Raw genomic sequence first — 24,136 nt, 5'->3', positions numbered from 1 at the left:
AAATCTAAATTGAGTTTAAAGTGAAAATAAATACCAAAATATAAATGGTTGCCGGTCAATTACAGAGCACAATAAATGGATTAATGGTAAACATTTATATTTCTTTGTCAATTATATTATCTTTTTAATATTGCGCTTATTGTGCTTATTCCCACAATCATTTCTAAATAATTTTAATGTAGTTATTTGTTTTAGTATTTGGTTTTACTTGTATTTACAATAGGTATAAAATATATGTTGTTTGATTCTTACTGTTTCTATTAAATTGTCAAAAGATTTTGTTTTTTAGCTATAATTCCGTGGTTTTATTGATGCATTTATTCTGCTTGCTTCTGAAGATTGTATAGGCGTTGTTTTGACAACAGGGAGGACCTTTTGAACAAATTGGAATTTGCATCGCGATGATTTTTGTACAGTCCTTCCCTGTTCTCTTTGCAAGTTAAACATTCATTGGTGTTGTCTCTCCTTATTTTGAGTGTCTACTAAATGATACACTTATAATGTTGTTATGTATTTTAAAATCCTCTGAAATTGACTAGTTTACACAGTTTTAATTCACTAATATACGTATTCATCTCCATATAGAAATATTAAATCGAATAAAATATGTTGTTTTTAGGTAATGACAAGTAAAGTGGTTTGCACGGCTACCTTTACTTTCTATTATCTCCTGAATAGGCAAACTCCTAAAAATAAATAAATGGATTTGTGGCAGGTGTTCCCTTCCTATAATGTTTTATGTATGTCATATTAATAGTATATTAATACAATGTGACAAACTCCCTGTTACTTGGTAGCAACACAAAAAATAGACATGAATACTCTCAGTAAATACTGTAAAAGTAAAAAGATACAAGATACTTTTTGATGGTCTATCAGCATTTGCTTGGCCTCATCACTTTGGTCAATAATCTCTGCTCATCTTCCAAATAATAATCATCCTTGTTGCCGTTAGCTGATGGGCGCTCCTGTTGTGACCAGCTTGTAGTAAGCGCCCTTCAGGGCCATCAGATAGTCATGCGTCCCCTTCTCAATAACATAGCCTCGCGACATGACTGCGATGATATCCGAGTTCTGAATGGTAGAGAGGCGATGGGCAATCACGATGCAGGTTCTGCCCTCTCGGGCTTTATCCAGTGCCGCTTGCACTGTCTGCAGAGGAAACAGTGAACGCATGTCACATAGGAAGGAAATCATCCGTATGAAAGTGGCATAATAACAGCAATTTCACATTCATGGTGTGATTACTGAGCGCCGGCTGTGTCAATGACTCCATTTGCAACATGCATGTATGTATGTATGCAGGCTCACTATATGCCGCATGAGGTAATAATGACGGTAATGATGTCAATTACGAGCAGCTATTGCCACCGGAGAATATCAAGCAGGTAGGCCTAATATAGATCCCTTTGTTCTAGTGATGTGTCGTTGACAAACTAAACGACTCTAAGAGACAGTATTCTGACAAAACCTCCTATCCTGTGAAGAAGGCCTTCTGTTGGCTGAAATGACATTTTTGTTTAATTTATGACAGGACATATACTGATGATGTAAAAAAAAGGGTTGGCATGCATACGTACAGTGCTGTGAAAAAGTATTTGCCCCTTTTCTGATTTCTGTTTTTTGCATATTCATCACTCACAAATGTTTCAGATAATCAAACCAATTATAATATCACTCAGAGACAACCCAAGAAAATACAAAACTGTCATGTCTTGCACGGTTGCCATGGCGCCCAGCTGGCCCTGCCCTTTGACACCGGCTGACTCGCATTGACTGATTACTTCTGTGGGTACTTAAACGTGCTCTTTTGAAATATGCCTTGTTATACCTGTTAAACTTTGGTGAGACTTCGATGAGATTCCTGCAAGTTCTGTTTTATTCTGAGAAGTGCCTAGTTTGTAATTTTGCCTGCGTTTGACCCTGCTTTGTTTTTGGTCTGGTCCGTTTGTGTTTTGGACAACTTTTCTTTTGTTTGGATTTCTAATCCACTCCGCGACCATCGACCTCTGGATCGAGTGTAAGCACCCTCCTCATCCTTCCCCAATGAATTGTGTGAGTAAGTCCACGCAAATGAGTTATTTCCTCATGCATTTGGCAGCAGCCAGAAGAGCATTATGTTCTACCACTAGATGGCGGTTAGATACTTGTCACGTACCAATTCTCGTTTCCACATACACACAAATACAGATTCTTAAAGTAGTTTAGATTTTTGTAGCACTATAAATATTCTAGGTTATAAAGTACTTCCTGTGTTTTTTAGGGATCCTGTTTTTCACAATTAATATTATTTTTGTAAAATACCTAATATTATTGTTTCAAAGTTTTTTATGTCGTGCGTTTTTCAGGGATTCCATGTTGCTTCACTTCAACATCGCCTAGCATAAAAACGTTAAAGTTTAAATCAGTAAAAAAGAGTACTGTGAAATGAAATAATAAATGCTTTTATGATTTTTAGGATTAATCATGAAGTCATTTTGTGCATAACCTTGAATAATAATTGTGAATATATCGATTACCGCAACAAAACAATCTGAAAAGCCATCTGGGAGTCGAAAGAGCTATTTTTGGTGAGCCAAGCTGAGAAGAGTCGTTTCTTTAAAAGATGTGGGGTCCCCATCACGAATTTGTGCTACTTGCCTTTTCACTCTCTGTGTCCAGTGCGGAAGTGGCCTCATCCAGGAGCAGGATCTTGGGATCGCGAATAATGGCCCTTGCAATCGCAATGCGCTGCTTTTGGCCGCGGGACAACTGCGAGCCCTGCGCACCCACATTTGTGTCGTATTTCTAAATTAAAAAAATCAGAGAAATAAATTCAAATACAGAGCAAGTCTTTATTTTTTGAAAAAGAGCACTTAGCCCTCAGTGAGAATTCCAGCATATTTTTTATTTCCCTTTTCCAACTCCTGAAAACAGCTAGTGACATACAGTGACACCTCTACATTTGAGAGGGATTTGTTCTCAAATTGTACTCGCATCTGGAATATTTTGTATCCCGAGCGAATTTTCCCAATACGAAACAAGTGAAAACTAATTAATCCATTCCTGTCCTCCCAAAAGCATCTGAGTTAACCATAAAAAGCTATCTTCCTATTCACAAAAAATAAATTTAAACAGTAATTGAACATAAATATACAGAAGTCAAATATATAAGATGACAATGAAATGACTTTAAAGACACGCTTCACACTGAAGGATCGGATTAGGTCAGGATCCGGGCCGCCAACAAAACGCCGTGAAAAGCACAAGAAAAACGAGAGCTGCAGTTTTCAATATATCCACTAGATGTCGCGACAGCCAGATGCCACTCGCAGAGCAAATGTAGCTGTACACTTTTATTTCCCTCCCTTTTTTTCACTCCATCTCCCTCTACCTCTCTCTTCTCATTGCCTCTTTTTATTCTATCTTTCCCTCACCATGATTCTCTACATTTCTTTCTTTTTCAAATCTTTCTGTCTTCCTCTTTCTCTCTCTTTCTTTCTCTCTCTTTCTTACTTTCTCTCTCTTATTTTGCCTGTCCATTTCCATTCTCATGTGCCAATGACTCTTGGGGACCCCCTTAAGGGACTTCTATATTTCTGCTTTATATTATTTTTAGTTTTTTGCCCTTACTGACCGATGCCGTTAGGAACCCAAACATCCCTCTGTTTAGTATCGTCCTTGCGAGCATAAACCCACCTCAGGTAGAGACATGACAAAGTCGTGGAGCTGAGATTTTTTGGCAGCAGAGATGACCTCATCCGTGCCAATGTCCCTCGAGTTGTCACCGTATTTGATGTTTTCCAAGATGCTGCAGTCAAATAAGATGGGCTCCTGGGAAACGATGCCAATTTTGGATCGCAGGAAAGGCACGCTGACAAGAGTCGAGTCATGGCCATCAATCAGCTGGAAAAAGGAATTGATTTTACCATAAGTAGGAGCTACTATTGTAATCAAAGCATAGGCATACAATTTACTTAATGAGCTTCAACGTAATGTTAATTCTAACTGTTTCATTTGTCTACTAAATCTCACTGAATCAGACTATGTGTTCTTAAAGCACATACAGCTCTATTAAGACCTTTTACATCTTGGCAGAAATTTCCCTTTGGCAAGAGTCAACCTCCAATCTTGAAAAGTACCCTCACAGATTAGTCTGACTCCAAAGGTGAGCCAGAATCAAAAGTATAGAAATACTTTAACTGGACGAAATGTTAAATGGGCCGCTGTCGCCGTTTGACAAGTTTCTCAATGGCACCGAGAGATTTATTCCTTAGTGACATGTTTGACATTTTCAAAAAGGTTATCATCTGTTCCTGCTATTTCAAACTGATTGCTATAAATGTAGACAGAAGTTTCACTCTTGCAAATACATTACCCTGCAGTACACTTACTATATTTATACTGTAAATTTCGTAGTACTTAAAAACTCATACTTAAACAAATAAAAGCTAAACTATTTAGTGCTGGGTTCGGGAACGTATGACCCGCGAGTCAGATATGGCTCTTTTCATAAATACATCTGGCTCAGAGATTAAATGAGGCCTTGGTAATCTTCTCTGTGACTTTCCAATCTTAGTGTATGCGAAGCCAAGACAACACAATAAGCCAATTGTTCTGCCCACACTGTATCAGGCAAAGTTTCAACTCGGTTACACTCACTGAGCAACACCAACAGGCTTTTTGAGCTGGATGTCCTCAAGGTATCCCTTATATTAAAGCTTATCAAACAATCTGTATTCACTGTTGTGGCACTTGATGATAAAAACCCAAAGAACAAACTTCAAACACATAAAAACGCCAGCCAAGCACTTAAAGCAATTTGATTGGGTTAGCGGTAGAGGTGGCTGGATCTCTGCACTCATAGCACACTCCCTTAGGGCCCGGTCACACAGCCGTTTGCGTCTGTATCGAGGCTGAATCACGGCCAGAAATTTCTGCCTGTGAAGTGGACGCTATTGGACGCTTTGAGATCGCCATACAGACGAGATACAGCGGTGCTTTACACGCGGTCGGAAATTCACACGCGGTTGGCAGCGCGAAAAAGTTTTGCGCTGCTCAAAACTCTAGGGCTCGGTCACACAGCCCTTTTGTTGTGAACGTAATCGAACGGTAATGCACACCGTATATAAATCACTTTTGAGAACTGTTATGCACTCTACCGTAAAGCTTATTATGCAGAAATAAGCTTTATGGTAGAGTGCATAACAGTTTCAATGCGAGCGATTTGAATAGAAAAAGGCAAAATAAACATGTTACCTGCTCAAAAGTGATTAGTATACGGCGTGCATTACCGTTCGATTACATTCACAACAAATACAAAGACGGAATGGTTTAAGTTGTATTACATTCCCAACAAATGCAAGACGAAGTGGTTTTGGTTATATGTTCGCCATTAAATTCCCTAAAAGTGAGATAAAACGAGGTAAAAGTGGTTGTAGTAGCGAGGGGATGCAAATCTCGGCAGGGATGAATTTCTCGGCATAACCCCGGCTCGGCAGCTTTTATACCCGTGGTCCACACGAGAAAATGACCCGGAAATGACGCGATGAGGAAGCGGAACAGTCGCCGGCGTCTGTTTTGCGGGCATACCACCGATGAACAGCGGGTTGGCCAATTTTGCGCATTTTCCATCGCGGGCAACCACGGGCAAAAAAAAAAAAGCAAAATTTTACCCGCGATACAGACGCAAACGGCTGTGTGACCGGGCCCTTAAATACATCCGTATCCTTCTTGTTTGCAGTATTGTGTGACATTTTCACAAAAGAATTCTGCTCGGACCTTATTTTGAACCACTGTTTACGACAAAAATGACAGTCGAAATGAGCTCCGACGATTTAAAGTAACAGCGAGACAAGAAACATTTTAAGTGGTGTATTTGTTGATATGGGACACAGGTTCTGGCATTATTATTATTTCTTAGATTTTATCAACTCTACAGACATCACACAGTGGACACAGTGGGCTTGGGGCACTACGCTTTACTAATGTACTAATATGTGGCCCAATGGTCTTAAGCAGTTCAAGCTACTGTAGATAATGTGTGCAAGCGTGCTTATAATGTAGATAAGAATGGTCTGATGGAGGACATCAGGTCTCCAGGGACCTTGAAGAGGAGGCTCAAGACCCACTTCTTAATATAACTTTTAATTGGTCATTTTTATTTAGCTGTGATTTGAATAACTTCTAATCTTTTACAGTTTTATACTTCACATTTTTATGTTTTCTTCTGGAGTTTTCATTTAGATTTTTAATATTTCAGTGTTCAATCATTTTGGAGGCCCACATTGTTAGGGTGTGGTTCGATGACTAAAATCCTGATGCTATCTACAAGCCATCCCTATCAGTCTGGATAATCCTCCCTCAAGTCCCTTTCCTCACATGGTTAATCTATGCCTTGTCATGATCACTTTTTATATTTATACCTGTTTATTTTGTTTTTATTGTATTTTAACCATTGTATGTGTCTGTATTAGGTATTTCGGAGTTGTTGGCCAGGGATTGAAGAGGGTATTTTAATGTCTTATTGTACACTTAATGTTTTCATACAGCTCTTTGAATTGCAATTTATTGGAAGAAAAGTGCTTTACAAATAAATTTGATAAGATTTGTAGACACCTAGCAAGAACAAGTCATAGCAACCTAGTTTCAGTTTTTTTTTTAATGGTAAAACATTCTTACAATGAGATTCTCATGGGTCCATTTGAACCTTGAACTTATGTGTTGGGAGTTATTAGGTGACCAAAGCCTACGATTCCAACCCCTAATGCTAAGCGTCAAGCAGGGAGCGAATGAGTACCAATCTCGTAAGTCTTAGGTATGACCAGGCCAAGGCTCGAACCAGCAAACTCACAGTCTCGGGGCGGGAGCCCTACCCGCATGGCGACCGAGCTGGTTCAGCTCAAGTCTTCTCATACCAGAGAGGCCTAATCAAAAAATCCCCCTGTCGGAGGGCCTTAAAAATCTCTCAACTAAACTTGAGCTTTTGATCAAAAGTTTGTAACTCCCACTGTGGAGCTGGCCTAAAGTCAGCTCAACCCATACAAAAATCCTGTATGTTTGCGTAGCCCCCTATTCTCGAAAACCTTGCAATAATGTTTTTGAGCATTTTTGAGAATTAAGTGATCATGCACTGTATATTGCTGTGTCCATCTCACCACTCTGCCCATGTCAGGGTCGTAAAATCTTTCGAGGAGCTGCACGCTGGTGCTCTTGCCACAGCCGCTGCTCCCCACAAAGGCCAACGTCTGTCCGGGTTTCACTGACACATTCAGGCCATTGAGGACTTGGATGTCTGGTCTGGTCGGGTAAGTGAACTTGCAGTCAATGAACTCGATGTTGCCTTGGAAGTTATTCTAGTAGAAAAAAGGAGAGTAGGGCAAACAAAGGGGATGCAAAGGTTTGTGTTTGTTTTGGCAATAGTAAATGTTCTACTCTGCTGTTCTTCAGCTTCATGATACAGGCTAAGTTACATATTTGTAATGCTAATTGTTGTCATTCACCCCTACATCGACTGATTCTGAGTAAGTAGTTATTTGTAAAAAAAGTATAATAATAATGTTAAAAAAGTGTAGGTATTGTGTACAGTACTTGTATTTATTGAACAAGGGCTTGAACTGGTAAAATGTCATATTCCTGTTTTTGTGTGGACAAAATAAACCTTTTGGGGGGAAAAATGTAAGGTTTCTTCTTCAGCGATTTTACAAACCCCAGGTACTCTATGAAAAGAAACTCTTGTGAATGATAACGTAGTTCTAAAAAATGTTTTGTATTGAATAAACATGTGATTTAGCAAGATAAATGAGTTAACATAATGTAAATCTTACAGGCAGTGTTTACAATACCAACTTAAATGGGTTGGGTGGAAGCCTGGGTATTAATTTTACATTATTGCTACAAATGACTGTTAAAACCTGAATATCACCAGATTATCCATCCATCCATTATCTGCTCTGCTTATCCTCATTAGGGAGCCCATCCCAGGTATCTTCGGGCAGCGGGAAATATATTGTTTCCACATCCTGTTAAGCACCAACCAGAGGTAAGATCAGGCCTAAAAAATCCAGGCAGACCCAACCTGGCCCGCAGGTATAAAAGCCCGAACCAGCCTGAACCCGACTGGTTGATTTGGTAGACTGTGCCGAAGTAAAAGAAAACTGCACTTCGGCGCTGCGCGTACTCCGACGACGAAGGTTACGTTCCAGCACTGTTGTGTGCACTTCAGCGCCAAAGTGCAGCCCCGAGTTGCAGCATCGGGTTTACTTTGGTCCTTCAGCGCCGAAGTACTTGCAGTGCTGAAGATTGTTACTCAAGTAAAGGTTCTGTTACTTCAGAATATTACTCAAGTAGAAGTAAAGGGTAGTCATCCGAATAATTACTTAAGTAAAAGTAACTGCGCCAAACAGCTTGCATGCTGAGCAGATCCTCCACAAATAAAATGAAATAAAACGGCAAGAGAGAAACTCGGCCCGGCCCGACTTAATGATTGCCATTTTATGTCCAAGGCCGGCCCAAAATTTGGGCCGTGTGTGGGCCAGGGCTTAAAATCTTACCTTTACTACCAACATACCCATTTATCTCCTTTGTCACTGTAGACACTAATCTTGGGCACTCTGTCAAGTAGCTGGAAGAAGCGTGCAGCTGAAATTTTGGCCTTGGCATAGTCAGGAGTGTAGGAAGACGCTCTGCCCAGGGCTGTGCCGCTTGTGACGATGGCAGAAATGACCCTGCACAAGATAAAACGAGTACTTGTTTGAAAAAAAAAAAAAAAAAAGAGTATTTTCATTGCAGAAGAGTGGGTCGTCTGTCAGAGAAAATAAAATGTTAAGATCCCCCTGGCTCCTTTTATGGTGGGAAAAAAATGGGTCCATTCAGTAAAGATGAAGTTAGATTTGCAGGTACAAAGAGAGGTTTTCTTCAGTAATAATTTTTGATCCAGTCTTTTTGATATGACTTCTCATTTGAGATCAGCTCATACTTTGAAAGCAAAAGGGATGGTTCTGCTGTTTTTTATAATGTCATACACAGTGTTGCGAGTAATGCAGTATAAAGGCTCGTCCCTGGAATGCAGTTACTTTTATCGGAAATGAATACTATAATGCGTAAACGGATCTCTTAACCGCCTGGGTCGTCGGGGCACCCTGAAGAGCTTTCTCTGCTGTTGAGGGTCCCTCGCCTGTTTTTGGTTTGATGCAAAGTTGGGACCTGTCCATTCCTTAATGTTGTCAACCCAGTTCTGTTTCTGTCTTTCTCTCCTTTTGCCTCCTTGGACTGTCCCCTAGGGAATTTTTTCGCCATTCCTGAGGATCTTGAGACACGGCCATATCACTGAAGTTTTCATCCCTGCAAAGTTGACAACAGTTCTTTGTAGGTTCCAGTGCGCCCTCCGATGCGCACTGTTTAGTTTATCACATGGGCTTTGTAGCTGTTGCCTAGAAGTACCTATGATAGCTCTAAGATATTTAAATTTAGTAAGTTCATGTTCAAGCTGGGCAGCACTGCGGCGCAGTGGTTAGCGCGTGTGCGGCACAGTTCTAAGATCTTGGGAACCTCCTGTGTGGGTTAAAATCCAGCTACCGAACTTACGGTGCGGAGTTTGTGTGCTCTCCCGTGCTTGCGTGGGTTTCCTCCGGGCACTCTGGTTTCCTCCCACATTCCAAAGACATGCATTTCAGGTGGATTGGCCGGTCCAAATTGTCCCTAGGTGTGAATGAGCGAGCGAGTTGTCTGTCTCTGTGTGCTCTGCGATTGGCTGGCAACCAGTTCAGGGTGTCCCCTGCCCACTGCCCGATGATTGCTGGGATGGGCTCCAGCACCCCCGCAACCCTACTGAGGATAAGCGATGCAGCTAATGAGATGAGATGAGATGAGATGAGATGTTCAAGCTGTCTGTGGTTAATGGTGGTGTTTGTGGTGATACGTTGGGGGTTAATGGCCATTACATTTTTTGTTCTGTGCTGCTTTCCATCCTTTACTGGGTTGATCTCTTGTCCAGGCAATTGAGCATATTTTTGAGTTCCTTTTCTTCTCCTGCCAGTGCGGCAATATCATCAGCTGAAGAGAGGTTAGTGATGTTGTGTCTCCCACTGCTGATGTACCTTTAATTCGGTCCAGAGCTTCGGTCATGATCCTCTCCAGGAAGATGTTGAATAAAGTTGGAGGGAGAATGTATTCTTGCCTCACACTGACTGTGGTTTGGAGTCACGCTCCAATGGTACCTTTGATCAGTAGCGTATTGTTGGCATTGGCCAGGGTTGGGTAGGGTTACTTTAACTTGATTACTTTCAGTTACTTTTGGATTACTCCAATACCAAATATGCTAATAAAAGACAAAATAAACTAAATATGAATAAAATGACTAAATTTTGTGCAGGCTTGGGGAGTAACGGAATACATGGAACGGCAAAAATGATGTTTGCAAGCTGATTTATTTTCATTTTGTTTCTGTTGCATTTTATGTTAGTTTTGCCGGAGATCAAAGAGATCAAAGCAAGGAGAGAAAGCTTACCACGTGTTGTGAGTCATCATTTTATTCATATTTAGTTTCTTTTGTCTTTTATTAGCATATTTGGTATTGGAATAATCCAAAAGTAATTGAAAGTAATCAAGTTAAAGTAACCCTACCCAACCCTGGCATTGGCATACAGCGGTTGAATGGTCTCAATTCATTTCTAGCCCATGTTGTATTTCCGTAACGTGGCCCATAAAGCAGATTGCCTTCATCTTTTAAATGCCTTCTTAAAATCCACAAAGTCTTAATAGATGTTTTTCAGGTGTTGTTGGAACTTCTTGCATAAGATGCACGGATTAAAAATTGTGTTACTAGTAAAATATTGTAACTGAACTTCTGTTTCAATAGGGCGCATTACTCAGCTACTTACAAATGGGCAGATCATTAGTGTCAACATCCTGTTATCACTGTCATTCCTTCATACACAATGTAACAACACATCCTTTATCACCAGCAAGGTCATATATTCCTTTTAAGTACACTTGAAAACAGTTAGAGTGGCACTGTTTCAAGCACAAAACATAGGGACACTGAATTATTTGTCTTGGAGATAACTCTCCTAAAATTAAGTACTCACATACAAGCCTTATTTAAAACTATCAAACAAAATACTGAAATCGGGGGTCAGATTGTACGAGCATATTTGGTTGTGTGATTTCAGTAGCTTATGGTAGGTATCACATCGGGAGGGGTTCGCGTCTTATCAGGGAACAATAAACACACTCAGTCAATGCAGCGAACGTGAGTACAGAGTTTACTGTATAGGTTTGCTGAATTTTTGTCATTCTATTTGTTAAACTATTCTTGAAATACACCATGGATGGAGAAAAAAATGTCTTTGGCAAGAACTAAACATGGAGAAGTAAATCTTCAAGTGGTCTAAAGCCAAAATGGATATGGAGTGTCTTGGCTAAGTGTTCATTTGCAAGCTCTCAAGATTGCACAAGCCAGCCAAAGAAATATGAAGGCTTTACTAATTCCACCAGTTAGTGTAAATTTTCTTCTATTCATTTTATTATGTCTCTACTTTAAAGCAGTTTTAGGGATTCAGTTTCAATGTGAGGTATAATTGGTAACGAGGTAGTTACTTTCAGAGTGACGCGCTTCTTTGAGGTGTCAGTGTTCTGGGGGGGCAATGTAATAACTTTTTAAAATTGAGTAACTGTAACTAATTACTTTTTTTTCAGAAACATGCCCATGACTGTCTCGTACCTGAACACCAAGCTGAAATGGAGTCCCTCTTGGCGCACCAAGTAGCCCCCGAATCGATAGGAGGCCGAGTTGGTCAAGAAGACAACACATTGGGCGAAACCGTAACAAGCGCCATAGACGTTGGCCTTCTTCAGGGCTGACTGGTAAGGAGCATCCAGCTGCGATAGATACTTCTCCACAAAATTCCGCTCCTTTCCGAGCCCAGCAATGGTGCGAATGTTATTGAGGGCTTCACCTGATATCTGCAAAGTGAGTAGACCAAAGTATGATTCAGCATGAAAGTAACTCACATCTGGTTCACTGGTTTTTCATTTTAAAAGCTTTTTGACTTTGAGGACTGTTTATTTGGGGTTCAACATTGTTTTTAAAGGGGAAGCATGTCAAGTACAAAAATCTAATTGTGTTAGCAGATAATTTTGCTGATTTCAAGTATTAGCGGTCTCAAAAATAAAATCTGTAGAACTGTTTATAGATTATAGCACTGTATCATGTTAAGTTTCCAAGTCGAACTTAATTTGACGTTCACATTGGAAGACATATAGTTAGATTTTGTCATTGACACATGGCATCATCACCATCAACAGTCATCAGCTTCTGTTGTTGTGCTGTAGACACCATTGTCTGTAAGTTTCAAAATATATTCTTTGTAGATATATATTTCTTTATGCATTTCATTTAGATTGCAAATTTCTTATTGGAGTTTGTCGATGGTTTTTTTTTGGTATGGTGTCAGACCCCCGATTTCTCTATTATATGTTTCAGTTTTATTCTGTTTTGGATAAAAGTGGAGCTTGGACGCTAATCTTAACTCACCACGTTTTTCTAAGAGTTACAATGCTGCTAAATTACCACACACACAAGGAGAACAGAAAAAACACTAGATACCATATATTTGTCTAATTCTAATGTAATAATTACCTTGAGTCAATGATGTATTTATTTTATTTTATCTACTTGAAACAAAAATACTATCATCTGATATGATACATGGCAGATAGATAAAGGTGGGACGTTGGATTTGAAAATGTAGTTACTCTCTACCTCCATCTCCTGACTTAAAGCCAGAATTGCAGTCTTAGGCAGCCTGATTATTTCTTAGATGCGCTCGAATAATAATAATCTGTTTTAATCTTTTTGGGGTTTTGGGTTTGTGTTTGGACTTAACTAGAAGCAGGCCTTTTTTTACGTTCACCATTGTTATGCTCCACTGACAAATTAGGGAAAAAACTGCAGGGACTAGCATGGTGTCTCTCTCCAGCACTCCCCCTCCCCCTTTCCTCTGACCTAATGGGTTCTGCCCCAACTATGTGAGATAAAAGCAGATAGGCACAATAGAAAATAAAGCATAAGTGCTGTTTGAACTCTATTGGACATTGTTAACACATACTTAATAGAAAAAAAATATTTCACTTTAAATTTTTTAATGTCACCTCAAACTACACATCCCACCATTAAGGATCTTACTTCCCCCCAAAAAATCATTTGTAAAAACATTTAAAATCCCCGATAATTTCGTTTCCAGCATGTTTTCCTTCATTTTTACTATAAAATAAATTTCAAATAAAGCATTCAATAACGAAAATAGTATAAAACCTGAGAAAAGGTATCTGCCTGCAGAGAAAAACATTTTTACTTTGAATTGTTTTTTTCTTATATGAAGATTTTTTGTTCAAGAGTAATGTATTCTTGTATTTTCTCGTTTATTTTTTTGTTTATAATCGTGTTACAACTAACATTACAACGCGAAATGAACAAATAACCCAAAAAGAAAAAAATGGATGACAGGTTGAAGCCAATAGCTTATAAGAGACCCGTCCTTTAAATAACTTTGGACACTTCTTCTATTAATCATATAAACAAATTATCTTATCTTACATCATTATAACAATCATTTGTTAATCTATTTAAAAATGAACACATTTTTGAATCACAATATAAACAGCCTTTTACAATTTCTGAGATGTTTTTCTTCTTCCAGCCTTCTCTGTGTACAACCTGAGACAAATGGGCGTTTTCTTGCGAAAAAAAATAAAATGTGAATGGACATGCATTGAGAGTGATCTACAAGGGTCTGATGAGACCAGGTGACAGCCTGTGACCAGCCCACACTTCCATGGCTTTTTTGTATCTCAAATAAATGTAATTATTGAGGGGCAACTAATAATGAGGGCAATTATCCTAAGGCAAGTAGCATAGGGTTTTGAAACTTTTTAAGGTAACGTTACTAAAATGTATACCTACGATCTGTCACAATTCTTATTGTTATCTACCAATCCAACAGGAAAGGTTTGCATGGAAACATGATAGTGTCGCTTTTTTTTTCTTTTATCATTTCAAAATTTGACTTTTGTAGTGTTTTCAGTTAGCAGCCTCCAGAGTCACCCGATATAGCACATTGCCACAAGCAGCATAACCAGCCTTTGCCAGGAGTACAGTTGTGACTTCAAGCTAACAAGATGCTGACCTGTCCTGCAGCCTCCATGGCTTGTTTGTCTTGCTTGGCAAAGCCAGTGAGCATCTTGGCTTGGAATCCACCCGACAGAGCGATAAAGGGCAGAAAGCAAAGGATGAGCAGTGTGAGCTTCCAGCTGAAGTAGAAGGACATGAGGACGGCAACCCCAATGTTGGTCAGAGAGTTGACGATCATGCCGATTTGGGAGCCCGTGGCCTTTAAAGGAGATAATGTGCAACCTTGTGAGTGATTTCTTCATGTATCCTCTGTTTTCTTCATGGAAATTAAAGCTGATGATCACATGCTTTGTATTTGATTTATAATCTAAAGCAGGGGATGGCAAACTACAGCCAGGGGGCGACATTCAGACTATTAATCTGGCAAACTAAACAACAATGTTAATAATAATGTATATAAAATGATAGAAAACAAACTACACTTTCTGTAAATAAATTAGCTTGATAGATAAAATGCATATTAATCAAATTCCGTGCAAAAAAACACTTTTGAGCTAGCCCAATTGCATTTTAAATGCAGATTATCAAAATTTAGTGCCTAAATCAAACAACAAAATAAATGAATTTGCTTCAGTGTTTTAAAATCCAGTTTGATTAAATTATTTTCTATAGAGAAATAGGAGTGTAGTATTACATTCACAGATCTATTTCTGTCTAATTATTCATGAATGCATATCTTTACTGCTTTTCTAAAAGTACTCGTTGCATGAATGCAATTTTTTACAATGAAAAAAATCTGTAAAATAGAGATATGTTATCTTGAAATTGTAATGACGATGAAAAAATTGGATAGGCCTCCATGAGCTTTTTTTCTGATGTATTGCCAACGTATCTGATTCGAGACTGTATCTACAGATACAAAGATATCAAATCAAACTTTTTTTTTACCTTCTGGCCTAACCGTTATGCCAAATTTTTGAAACCAACGCGGCCCTCCTCTCAAAATGTTTTCCCACCCCACCCCAAAATAAATGATAAGTTTGTTGTTATAAAATAGTAGGCTAGCCTAAAGACATAGTCCCTCCAGCGTGTCCTGGGTCGTCCCCAGGGCTTCATACCGGCGGCACATGCCCGGAACACCTCCCTGGGGAGGCCTCCAGGAGGCATCCTTATCAGCTAGCTCCTCTTAACGTGTAGGAGAAGCAGCTGAACACTGAATCCCTCCCGGATGACCAAGCTTCACATTCTAATCATTTGATACATATTTGAAAATAAATCCATTCATTGATTCATCCATTGAATAATATAATGCTTGACTCATCTCACAAAAGTTAACAGTGTTAGACTGAAACGGTTTTGGTCGTGCTTGCCTCACCCCTTGAACTTGAGAGGCATCAGTGGCCAGTCGTGTGGTCAGAGCTCCAGGGCTGTTTTTGTGATCATCAAACCAGCCAATCTCCTGGCCAAGCATGGCATGAAAACCCAGACGGCGTAACCTACGTGTGAGCAGTTCTCCAGACTTGGAGAAAGCATAGCCCTGAAGATAGACATAAATACTGCACATTAATAAGAGACTAAGACTAGTTAGAGGCCCGACTTTTGTATTTGATCAACTTTACTACAGGTGTGTGTACAGTAAGACCTCGGTTATCGCGGTTAATGGGGACCAAACCCCCCCGCGATAAGTGAAAATCCGCGAAGTAGCGGCGCACCTTCCAAAAAAAAAAAAAACTTTTTTTTTTTTTTTAATTATTATTTTTTAGACCCGGTTAATGGGGAGCAAAACCACCCGCAAAAAGTGAAAATCTGCAAAGTAGCGACGCCCCTTCAAAATGAAAAAAAAATCGAGGGCCGTGTAGCCGTGTAGCGCCATGTAGAGCCATCGCGGCCCGAGCGGGAGACGTGACGTTGGTGACTTTTTCATCCGCGTTAACAAACGCATTTTGTAGAATACGATCGCGCTTTATTGTTTAAATAAACGCGTTATATAGACTACGCTCGCCCAATTATTTTAATTAGCTCGCTTTATTGTTTCAATAAGCGTATTATATAGAATACGATCGCTTTTATCGGAAGCGCAGCAGAATGCGCGTTCACGCGAGGGGGGGAGGATTCTGTACGGGAGTCGGATTTGGGCACAACACTGGGAAACGAGAACGGCGCGCCGTGCTAGGGTCGGCCGAAGGGGATTCCCGCAAAAAGTGAAAATCTGCAAAGTAGCGACGCCCCTTCAAAATGAAAAAAAAAATCGAGGGCCGTGTCGCGCCATGTAGAGCCATCTCGGCCCGAGCGGGAGACGTGACGTTGGTTTACCATTACAGACCGCGAAGCTCTGAATCGGCGAACGTCGAACCGCGAAGTAGCGAGGTCCCACTGTATTCCGTATCATACTCATTGCCATCCTTGATGATTAAGGGATACGAAAGCAATCATTTTTTATGCCAATGTGCCTTAATTTACCTGTAGCATTTGAGTGAAGAACGAGACGACACCAACCATGACAAAGAACAGGCAGATGCCATCAATCTCTTTTCTCTGAGTTACGGGATCAGTAACTGAAAAAGTCTGAAAACACACAGAAAGAAGGCAAACAAGTGAGAACATGCCTGATACTGATCGCGATACTGTTTGCTGGGAAATTTCATGATCATTGAATATTTTAAGCTACCCCTCCTTCCCCCCGTTTGAGTTATTTTATGATTACGATAAACACACCACAAAGATTTAAAACACTTAACTTGTTTCGTTTTTATTAAATAACTGCTTTGCAAACTTTAACAGTATTAAACCGTTATAGAACAAAAGCCAAGAGAGTAAAACCACAAAAGCAAGAATGTAACAAATACAAATACCATCTAACAATGTCAACTAGAGAACTAAAATGTCGTTGCACAATATTTAGAAAATAAATTTAGTAATGCAAATGAAACATAAGTTGTCCTTCATTGGCTCTGTTGCCATAGTGACAACAGATATCCAGTTTATATTTTTGGTCATGTAAATGTGTATTGTTGCCACAATAGAATATCACTTAACCACACAAATTACACCTGGCACTGTTCTTTTCTGTATATATAAAAAGTCCATGCTATGCTTCCTGTTTTACATTCAGCCATAAACTTAAAGAGTGCGGAGGGTGCTGGGTAAAGAGAAAAGGGCTGCGTTATCTGCATAGAGAAGCGGTCCATTAAGGAAATTGGTGGATTAATAAACCCAGGACAATAGCATTTATACAATCCGACCACTTGCTACGTAACAATGAAATCAAGATTTGGATCGATCCTACCCCTTACCCTTACCCTAACCCTATCCCTACTGTTTGTCCTTTCCAAGTTGCTTCTTTATTCTAAAACTGCTGGCAAAATCATATAATTTTAAATGTTTTTTTAACATTTAAACAAAAGCTCACCGCCAGTATTTGACTGAATAGAAGAGAGTAAACAGGGTTGACTCCTCCGTTCACAGCTGCCCCCAAAGATCCAAAAAGCATGTAAGGCCATTCTGGCAAGTTATACTTCAAAATCCTGGCAACGGGTGCTGGCTCCACAGGGTCCTCCTCCTCTTCAATTTCATTCTGAAAAGTGAAAAACGTTAACTATCCCACCATATGCACAATAAACCTACCTACATACCCACCTTGGATTTGTCTGGTTGAGACACAGAGTAGGCTCTTGGGCCCAGCTCTCCAGCAATGCCAACAGAAGATTCTGGAATCAGGTTTGAGAGCTGGGATCGGGATCTCTGACGGATGGATGCTCTGTCAAACAAGTGCGTGCATTCAGAAAACTAGGAAATGGAAATGGGAACGGCTCTTGGGCATTTCTATTGTTTTTATGATCTAAAAGGCTTTCTGTTGACTTCAGTTGTAGGTCAAACTGTAAGAGAAATGGCAATCCAACAAGAGGCAGTTTGTACATTGGGCTCTGTAGTCTGTCAAAAGTAAAGTGGCGGAGACCTTTTTATTTCTTTTATTTCTAACCTGCAGCTAGATAGAGCATTTGGCAGCCCCTCATCTTAAAAGTTGAAAAACAATCTTCACATTAAGGCCGTCAACTACTTTGGCAAAAGAGCAAAAAAAATGTTTTCTAACAAGAAATAAAATAATCACTGTTTTCCATACTATCTTTAGCTATCAGAATACAAATAATGGAGCTTTTACAAATATCTCTCCAAAAAATAGACATAAACCGTAGCCACTTCCACATAAATAATAAATAAGCTCAATGTCATATAAACTGAACAGTTGATTCTGTCGTGGTACCTCAAGCTGGCCCTGTAACTGCCTGCTCTGGACAGATTGATCTTCTCTGACTCTGCTGTGTCTTCATTTTCAGCCACTGAAAGCAATACCGAATGTGAGTATATATCAAACATGTTTGGTAATCAATCTGTAAGTGTCGAGTAGACCCCACTTTGCCGAGCCTTCTCATTAAGGGCCTTGTCTCCTTGGCTCTGTAAGGTGACGAGAGTGAAGTAGACACCCTTCCTGTCAAGCAGCTCACTGTGCTTGCCCCTCTCCACAGCCTGGCCATGCTCAAAGCCCACAATCACGTCAGCGTTCTTTATTGTGGACAGCCGGTGGGCGATGGAGATGGTGGTCCGTCCCATGCGCACCTTTAGTATTAAAAGTTAAACAAACCGCCTCAGTTACCAGAAGTTTTACTTCATTAAAAATACAACCAATGTTTTTTTGACTTCGAATAGAAACTCAACTTATCAGGAATAAGCAAGTTTCTCAAATTGTACTTTATTAGCTAAACTGAAATGGATCCAAAACCACTTGGAGATTGGTTGTGTGTATTTACTGAGTAAGAAAGAGGAACAGTAGATAAAAAGTATATCTAGTTAACAAGCTATAAACCAGAGGGTCTTAAACTCAAATTACTTGTGGGCCGCCCGAGCTTGGAACTGAGTGAGGTTGGGCTAAATAGGGTTTTCTATAGGAAAAGCTCAGATAAAACCCCTCAATTGTTCTCAAATATATATATATTTTCTACGCAAAATAAAATCTCAAACTAAAAAACATCAAGAATTAATCTCATCTCATCTCATCTCATTAGCTGCACCGCTTATCCTCAGTAGGGTCGCGGGGGTGCTGGAGCCCATCCCAGCAATCATCGGGCAGTGGGCAGGGGACACCCTGAACTGGTTGCCAGCCAATTGCAGGGCACACAGGGACAGACAACTCACTCGCTCATTCACACCTAGGGACAAGAATTAATATTTATATAAATTAATCAGGAATAAATTAATCCATGGTACGCATGGGTTACAATTACATTATTTTCATATTAGAACAGGGCCCTCAAACTTCCATGCTGTGAGCTACATTTGGCCCGCAGGTCACGAGTCTTTTATATACACCTGTTATAAACTAATCAATTAATTGACTATCAGAATGTTCTCACCAATTTTAACAGAACAGTGCTGTGGGAGTTGTTATTTAGTTGTGGTGTTCTTCAAGTTTAAAATTATTATTATTAGTATTATTATTATTTTTTTTTTTTTTTAAATTCGTTTGACCACTGGTTGCCATTGGTGTTGAATACTATAGATGTTTTGTTGTTTTTGTCTACTGTTTACAGGCCTCACCCACGGGGCGGAATGCTTACTACTGTTTACTGCTGTCCGTCAGGTGGTTGGGTCCTGTGTGTCATATATCTAATATACAGTTTACACACTGAAATAATTTTGACACGATAGTACGAGGCACCCTGCCCTCGTGGACATGAATTTGAGACCGGACATTTGGAACAGCCCTACAGATGTGTGCACTTTCTTCTACTATGAGAGTGGTGCTCGGAAAGTGGACCGAGCTGTTGCCAGGCTGCTTTCGTGCGGCTCTCGTGTCGCTGCTGGGCTTACCACGCGGTTAACATAAAGGTTCTCAGGAGGAGAACAATGCCTCGTGTTTTGACCACGCGAAGATCACCAGATAAACCTTCATTCCAACCAAATTAAGGGAAAGTCCATCATTGCCTCACCAACATGTTGGATTCTTGTCCGGAGAGGATCAAACCCGCTTTCGCACACCTCATGGTTATACATATGTGCGCGCTATACTCGAACAAATACTGTCTGTGTTCAACCAAACTGAAACAAGCGCTCAAGTGCAGTGAGTCCAGACCTACTTTATCTAAGGCCTCTTGTACCACAGCCTCACTCTCATTGTCCAGAGCAGATGTGGCCATGTCGAGCAGCAGGATGCGAGGGTTCCTGACCAGAGCTCGGGCTATTGCGATACGCTGCTTCTGACCGCCACTCATCTGACCGCCACCCTCTCCTACTAAGGTGTTGAATTTCTGTGAAATAAGAGCCAATGCCGTTCCGACACCATGCAAGTGCTCCAAATATTTATTCATATTCACACCTGTGGGAGATCCATGATGAAATTGTATGCGTTGGCTTCTTTGGAGGCAGTGATGATGTCCTCCATTGAGACACCAGGTCGACCGTAACGTATATTCTCTGCGATGGTGGTAGCGAACAGCACGGGCTCCTGCTCAACAATACCGATGAGCGAACGCAGCCACTGGATGTTCAGCCCGCGGATGTCATGACCATCCAGTGTCACCTGAGACACACAGACAGCTAAAATTGCTGAATAATGACACGAAAGTGCAAAAAATGATGCAGTCAAATAACAAGAGACTACTTCCCTCTGCAGAGGCGAGCATTTTATGAGGCGTTCAAAGCCAGCAAAGAGGGAAAAATGAGGCAATTTGGAACAATTTGCAGGATAATGAAAGAGTTCATCATCTTCAGAAAAAAACAAAGCATCAAGATGAAGAGAAAAGCAGTATTCAGTCCCTGAGTCCATATCCATGAATACAAAATCTTGTTGTGAATACAGTATTACCTCGGCTGTCGCAGTTAATGGGAGGCAGAACCCATCGCGAAAGGTGAAAATCCGCCAAGTAGAAACCTTCATTTATTTATTTTATTGATTATTACTCAATAACAAGCCCAGTATTTCTTTACAAAAGTACTGTGCTTCATTAACCTTTTTTACAGATACCTTCTCTACTGTCAAATTACAATTTCAAAAATGATTTGCCGTTTTCTAGCACAACTTTATGAATTAAGGACCCGATTCGCCTATCTGTACATGATACTTTAGAGCCATCATGTGGACGGTATGGAAAAATGCATTTACTTTCCGGTTCTTTCCAACAGGAACCATTTACTTTTTCTTTTTATTATATAAACACTCCGCGAAACGTGAAAATACACGAAGTAAAAACCTGTAGTTATTTAATTATTTATTTATCACTGTACTCAAGAACACTTCCAAATTACAGGCTCAAGCATTTGTTTTCAAATAAAAGTACTTCATCATTTCAAAAATATTGATGCCATTTTAATGCACAATGCATAAAATACATGATCCACTATACTTTACAAGATACCTTGCCTCTATCTTGGGGCCGTTTTGGAAAACTGCATTTACCTTCCGGTTCTGTTTTACAGAAATCAAACATTTGAAAAAGCGCTAGAGAGCCTCTAAAACCAGCAAAAGACACACATATGGCTCCTGAGCAGGTTTAGCAAGTGGAGAGGTCCATGTTTGTTGGTGATAGAAAGCATCTTCCACTCTTTAGCCAATCAGAATGTAAAACACAATGCACAATGAAAATCCGTGAAGCAGTAAACCAGCGATAACCAAAGTGCAGAGTAGCGAGGTGTCTCTGTATACATCTTTATCTTACCATGCCCTCTTTGGGGTCGTAGAAGCGCTGAATGAGCTGGACGGCTGTACTTTTTCCGGCACCGCTCGCTCCAACAAAGGCTGTGGTTTCCCCCGACTTTACGACTACACTGAGACGATCCAAGATCTGAGAAAAGTACAGTGCAGTTGGCAATGTTTCTACATCATTATAGTTGTTGTAATATTGAAATATAGCGGTATTTCTTTACACGAGCACTTCTAAACACAAGAACTTTTATTTATAGGTTTTATCCGCACAAAAAAAATCTTGCTCGCTATACAGAGGAAAATCCAGGTCACAAGCAGCAACAGACGCTACCATGAGACGGCTCGCAGCCAATCTCGCCTGGTCCTGTTTGAAATGATTAAAAAACATTGTCGAGGTCAGTAAATGTCTGTCCCTCACCCCCTCATACACCCCCCCTCCGGAGGAAAACAAAGCCTATACAACAAGGACAGTACAAACATTAATTTGTTCCTTTATCTCTTTGTTTTCCTTATCCTCACTGTAAAATGTGGAACTGGAGTGCCACGTCAATTTCGTTGTCACAATATATCCCATGTTGTAACAATGACAACAAAGAAATATTTTATTCTATTCTATTCTAAATGCTACTTTTATAGACCAAGCACAGGGAAGAAAATATGGAATCACACCATCCTAAGGAAAAATATGGAATCAGTGCATTTTGAGTAGAAAATAAAGACACTTCCAGTCAATTTCCTTTCATTAATTGGGCACCTGGCTTTGATTTAATCTGCTTGTTAGTCAGCAGTTAAAAACAGTGCAGTTATCGCCTTGGAGCGCTCCTGGACTAAGTGGGTTGGCAAGAATTATGGCTCCAACAAGGGAGATGTATCTTGAGACCAAAGACAGGATTGTAAAAATGAACTCTATATGTGGGCTGTTCACAGTCAGCTGCATCGAAGATTTGGATCAAGTACAAACAGCATGGGAAGGTTGTTAAAATCAAGCGTACTGGTTGGCCAAGTAAGACATGTAGGTGTCAAAACAAACAACTAAAAGCCATAGGTCTGGAAAACACAGGATACATAACAAGATAAATGAGGACAAAATGGGAGGAAGTTGGAGTCAAAGTTTGTGACAGAACTGTGAAAAAGTACAGCAAGGAAAGCTAGTAGGAAACCATCGTTGACGCTTAAACACAAAAGAATATGACTGCAATGGGCTAAGGACAGGCAATCATGGACTGTGGATGACTAAATGAAGGTTATCTTCAGTGATGAGCCACGAATCTGCATTGAACAAGGTAATGATGCTGGAACTTTTGTTTGGTGCCGTTCCGGTGAGACGGCTATCTTATTCCTTCAATTGAAAAAAAATGTTTGGGGACGATGAACTCATTTTCCAAGATGGCCATGCATCATGCCACAGATTTATTTGTGTGTGTTTTATAACTCCATATTTTTTCCTAAGAATGGAGTGATTCCATTATTAATTTCTTTAAGTGTTTCTAAACGTAAAAATAGTACTTTATTACTTTTTCATGCTTTTTATCTGAGTTTTTTTCTATATAATTAAATGCCGAAATACTACTTGTACAAGACTGTTTATTCCATACTTATTGCTCGGGGTTGTAAAAATCAGGGCTCGGAATTGCAAAATTGTGTCATGATGACTGATGCGGGGCACTTGGGTCTGCTTCGTTGGCGCCAACAGTTGCGGACGCTAATTGGCTGCTTCCTCTTTTTCAAACCCCCGCTTTCCTGTCAACATTTGTCGGATCGTTTGTGAACCTACGCTACACGCTAGGCAAACTTTTGTGACTCCTGACTCTACCCTGCCCTCTTCTCCGTCTGATTCCCGTTGCTGACCTTTTTCTGAACCCGTTTACGTTTTTGCTCCTCCGCCCCGGCCATCGACTTGTTTTTTCCTCGCTCTCGACTTTGCCTTTGCTCGACACAGAAGTGCCACTTCCGCATTCCCAGCTATCTGCTACCCGTGACCGACGATCCCCGGATCGTGGGTGCAAGCCCTTTCCTTTTTCTAAATAAAGCTGAGTAAAACAAACGCAATTGTGTCCCATCTCTGTCCCTGGTTCGTGACAAATTGTTTCCTTAGGAAATTAAGGCAGAATTACAGTGCATACATGTAAAAACAACACTGGTTCCCTTTGTGCGTTTTAAACACGGTATTTTGAAGTAAACAACGAGACTGAGTAAACGAGACTAATTTATAACCCCCTCATTCATCTCATCATAATTCTGTATTTTCAGTTGTTTTATTTCATAAACCTTACTTCTTTGAGTGGATTACACAATGAAAGACAGGAAACATCAATTACAGTTCATAAAGA

General features: G+C 40.1%; 1 protein-coding gene across 1 annotated transcript in view; it reads right to left on the bottom strand.

Moving 5' to 3' along the window:
- Positions 1 to 282: 282 nt before the first annotated feature.
- Positions 283 to 24,136, bottom strand: part of abcb11b (ATP binding cassette subfamily B member 11b) — a 36,341-nt gene continuing 12,487 nt past the window's right edge. The window contains exons 14-29 of the mRNA XM_088330861.1: positions 21,820 to 21,945; positions 20,481 to 20,684; positions 20,242 to 20,412; positions 18,523 to 18,724; positions 18,372 to 18,447; positions 17,747 to 17,867; positions 17,520 to 17,684; positions 16,571 to 16,675; positions 15,486 to 15,647; positions 14,166 to 14,369; positions 11,702 to 11,943; positions 8,549 to 8,705; positions 7,137 to 7,334; positions 3,679 to 3,885; positions 2,637 to 2,787; positions 283 to 1,148 (exon numbers count right to left, since the gene is read on the bottom strand). Coding sequence (XP_088186987.1) covers positions 952 to 1,148; positions 2,637 to 2,787; positions 3,679 to 3,885; positions 7,137 to 7,334; positions 8,549 to 8,705; positions 11,702 to 11,943; positions 14,166 to 14,369; positions 15,486 to 15,647; positions 16,571 to 16,675; positions 17,520 to 17,684; positions 17,747 to 17,867; positions 18,372 to 18,447; positions 18,523 to 18,724; positions 20,242 to 20,412; positions 20,481 to 20,684; positions 21,820 to 21,945 — 2,688 coding nt within the window. The 3' untranslated portion in view covers positions 283 to 951. The remainder of the gene's footprint in view (positions 1,149 to 2,636; positions 2,788 to 3,678; positions 3,886 to 7,136; positions 7,335 to 8,548; positions 8,706 to 11,701; positions 11,944 to 14,165; positions 14,370 to 15,485; positions 15,648 to 16,570; positions 16,676 to 17,519; positions 17,685 to 17,746; positions 17,868 to 18,371; positions 18,448 to 18,522; positions 18,725 to 20,241; positions 20,413 to 20,480; positions 20,685 to 21,819; positions 21,946 to 24,136) is intronic.

The sequence above is a fragment of the Urocampus carinirostris genome, chromosome 3, assembly GCF_059441175.1.
Source record: "Urocampus carinirostris isolate Australia breed hairy pipefish chromosome 3, RoL_Ucar_1.0, whole genome shotgun sequence".
Taxonomy (NCBI): Eukaryota; Metazoa; Chordata; class Actinopteri; order Syngnathiformes; family Syngnathidae; genus Urocampus; species Urocampus carinirostris.
This window is presented reverse-complemented; position numbering and strand designations above follow the sequence as displayed.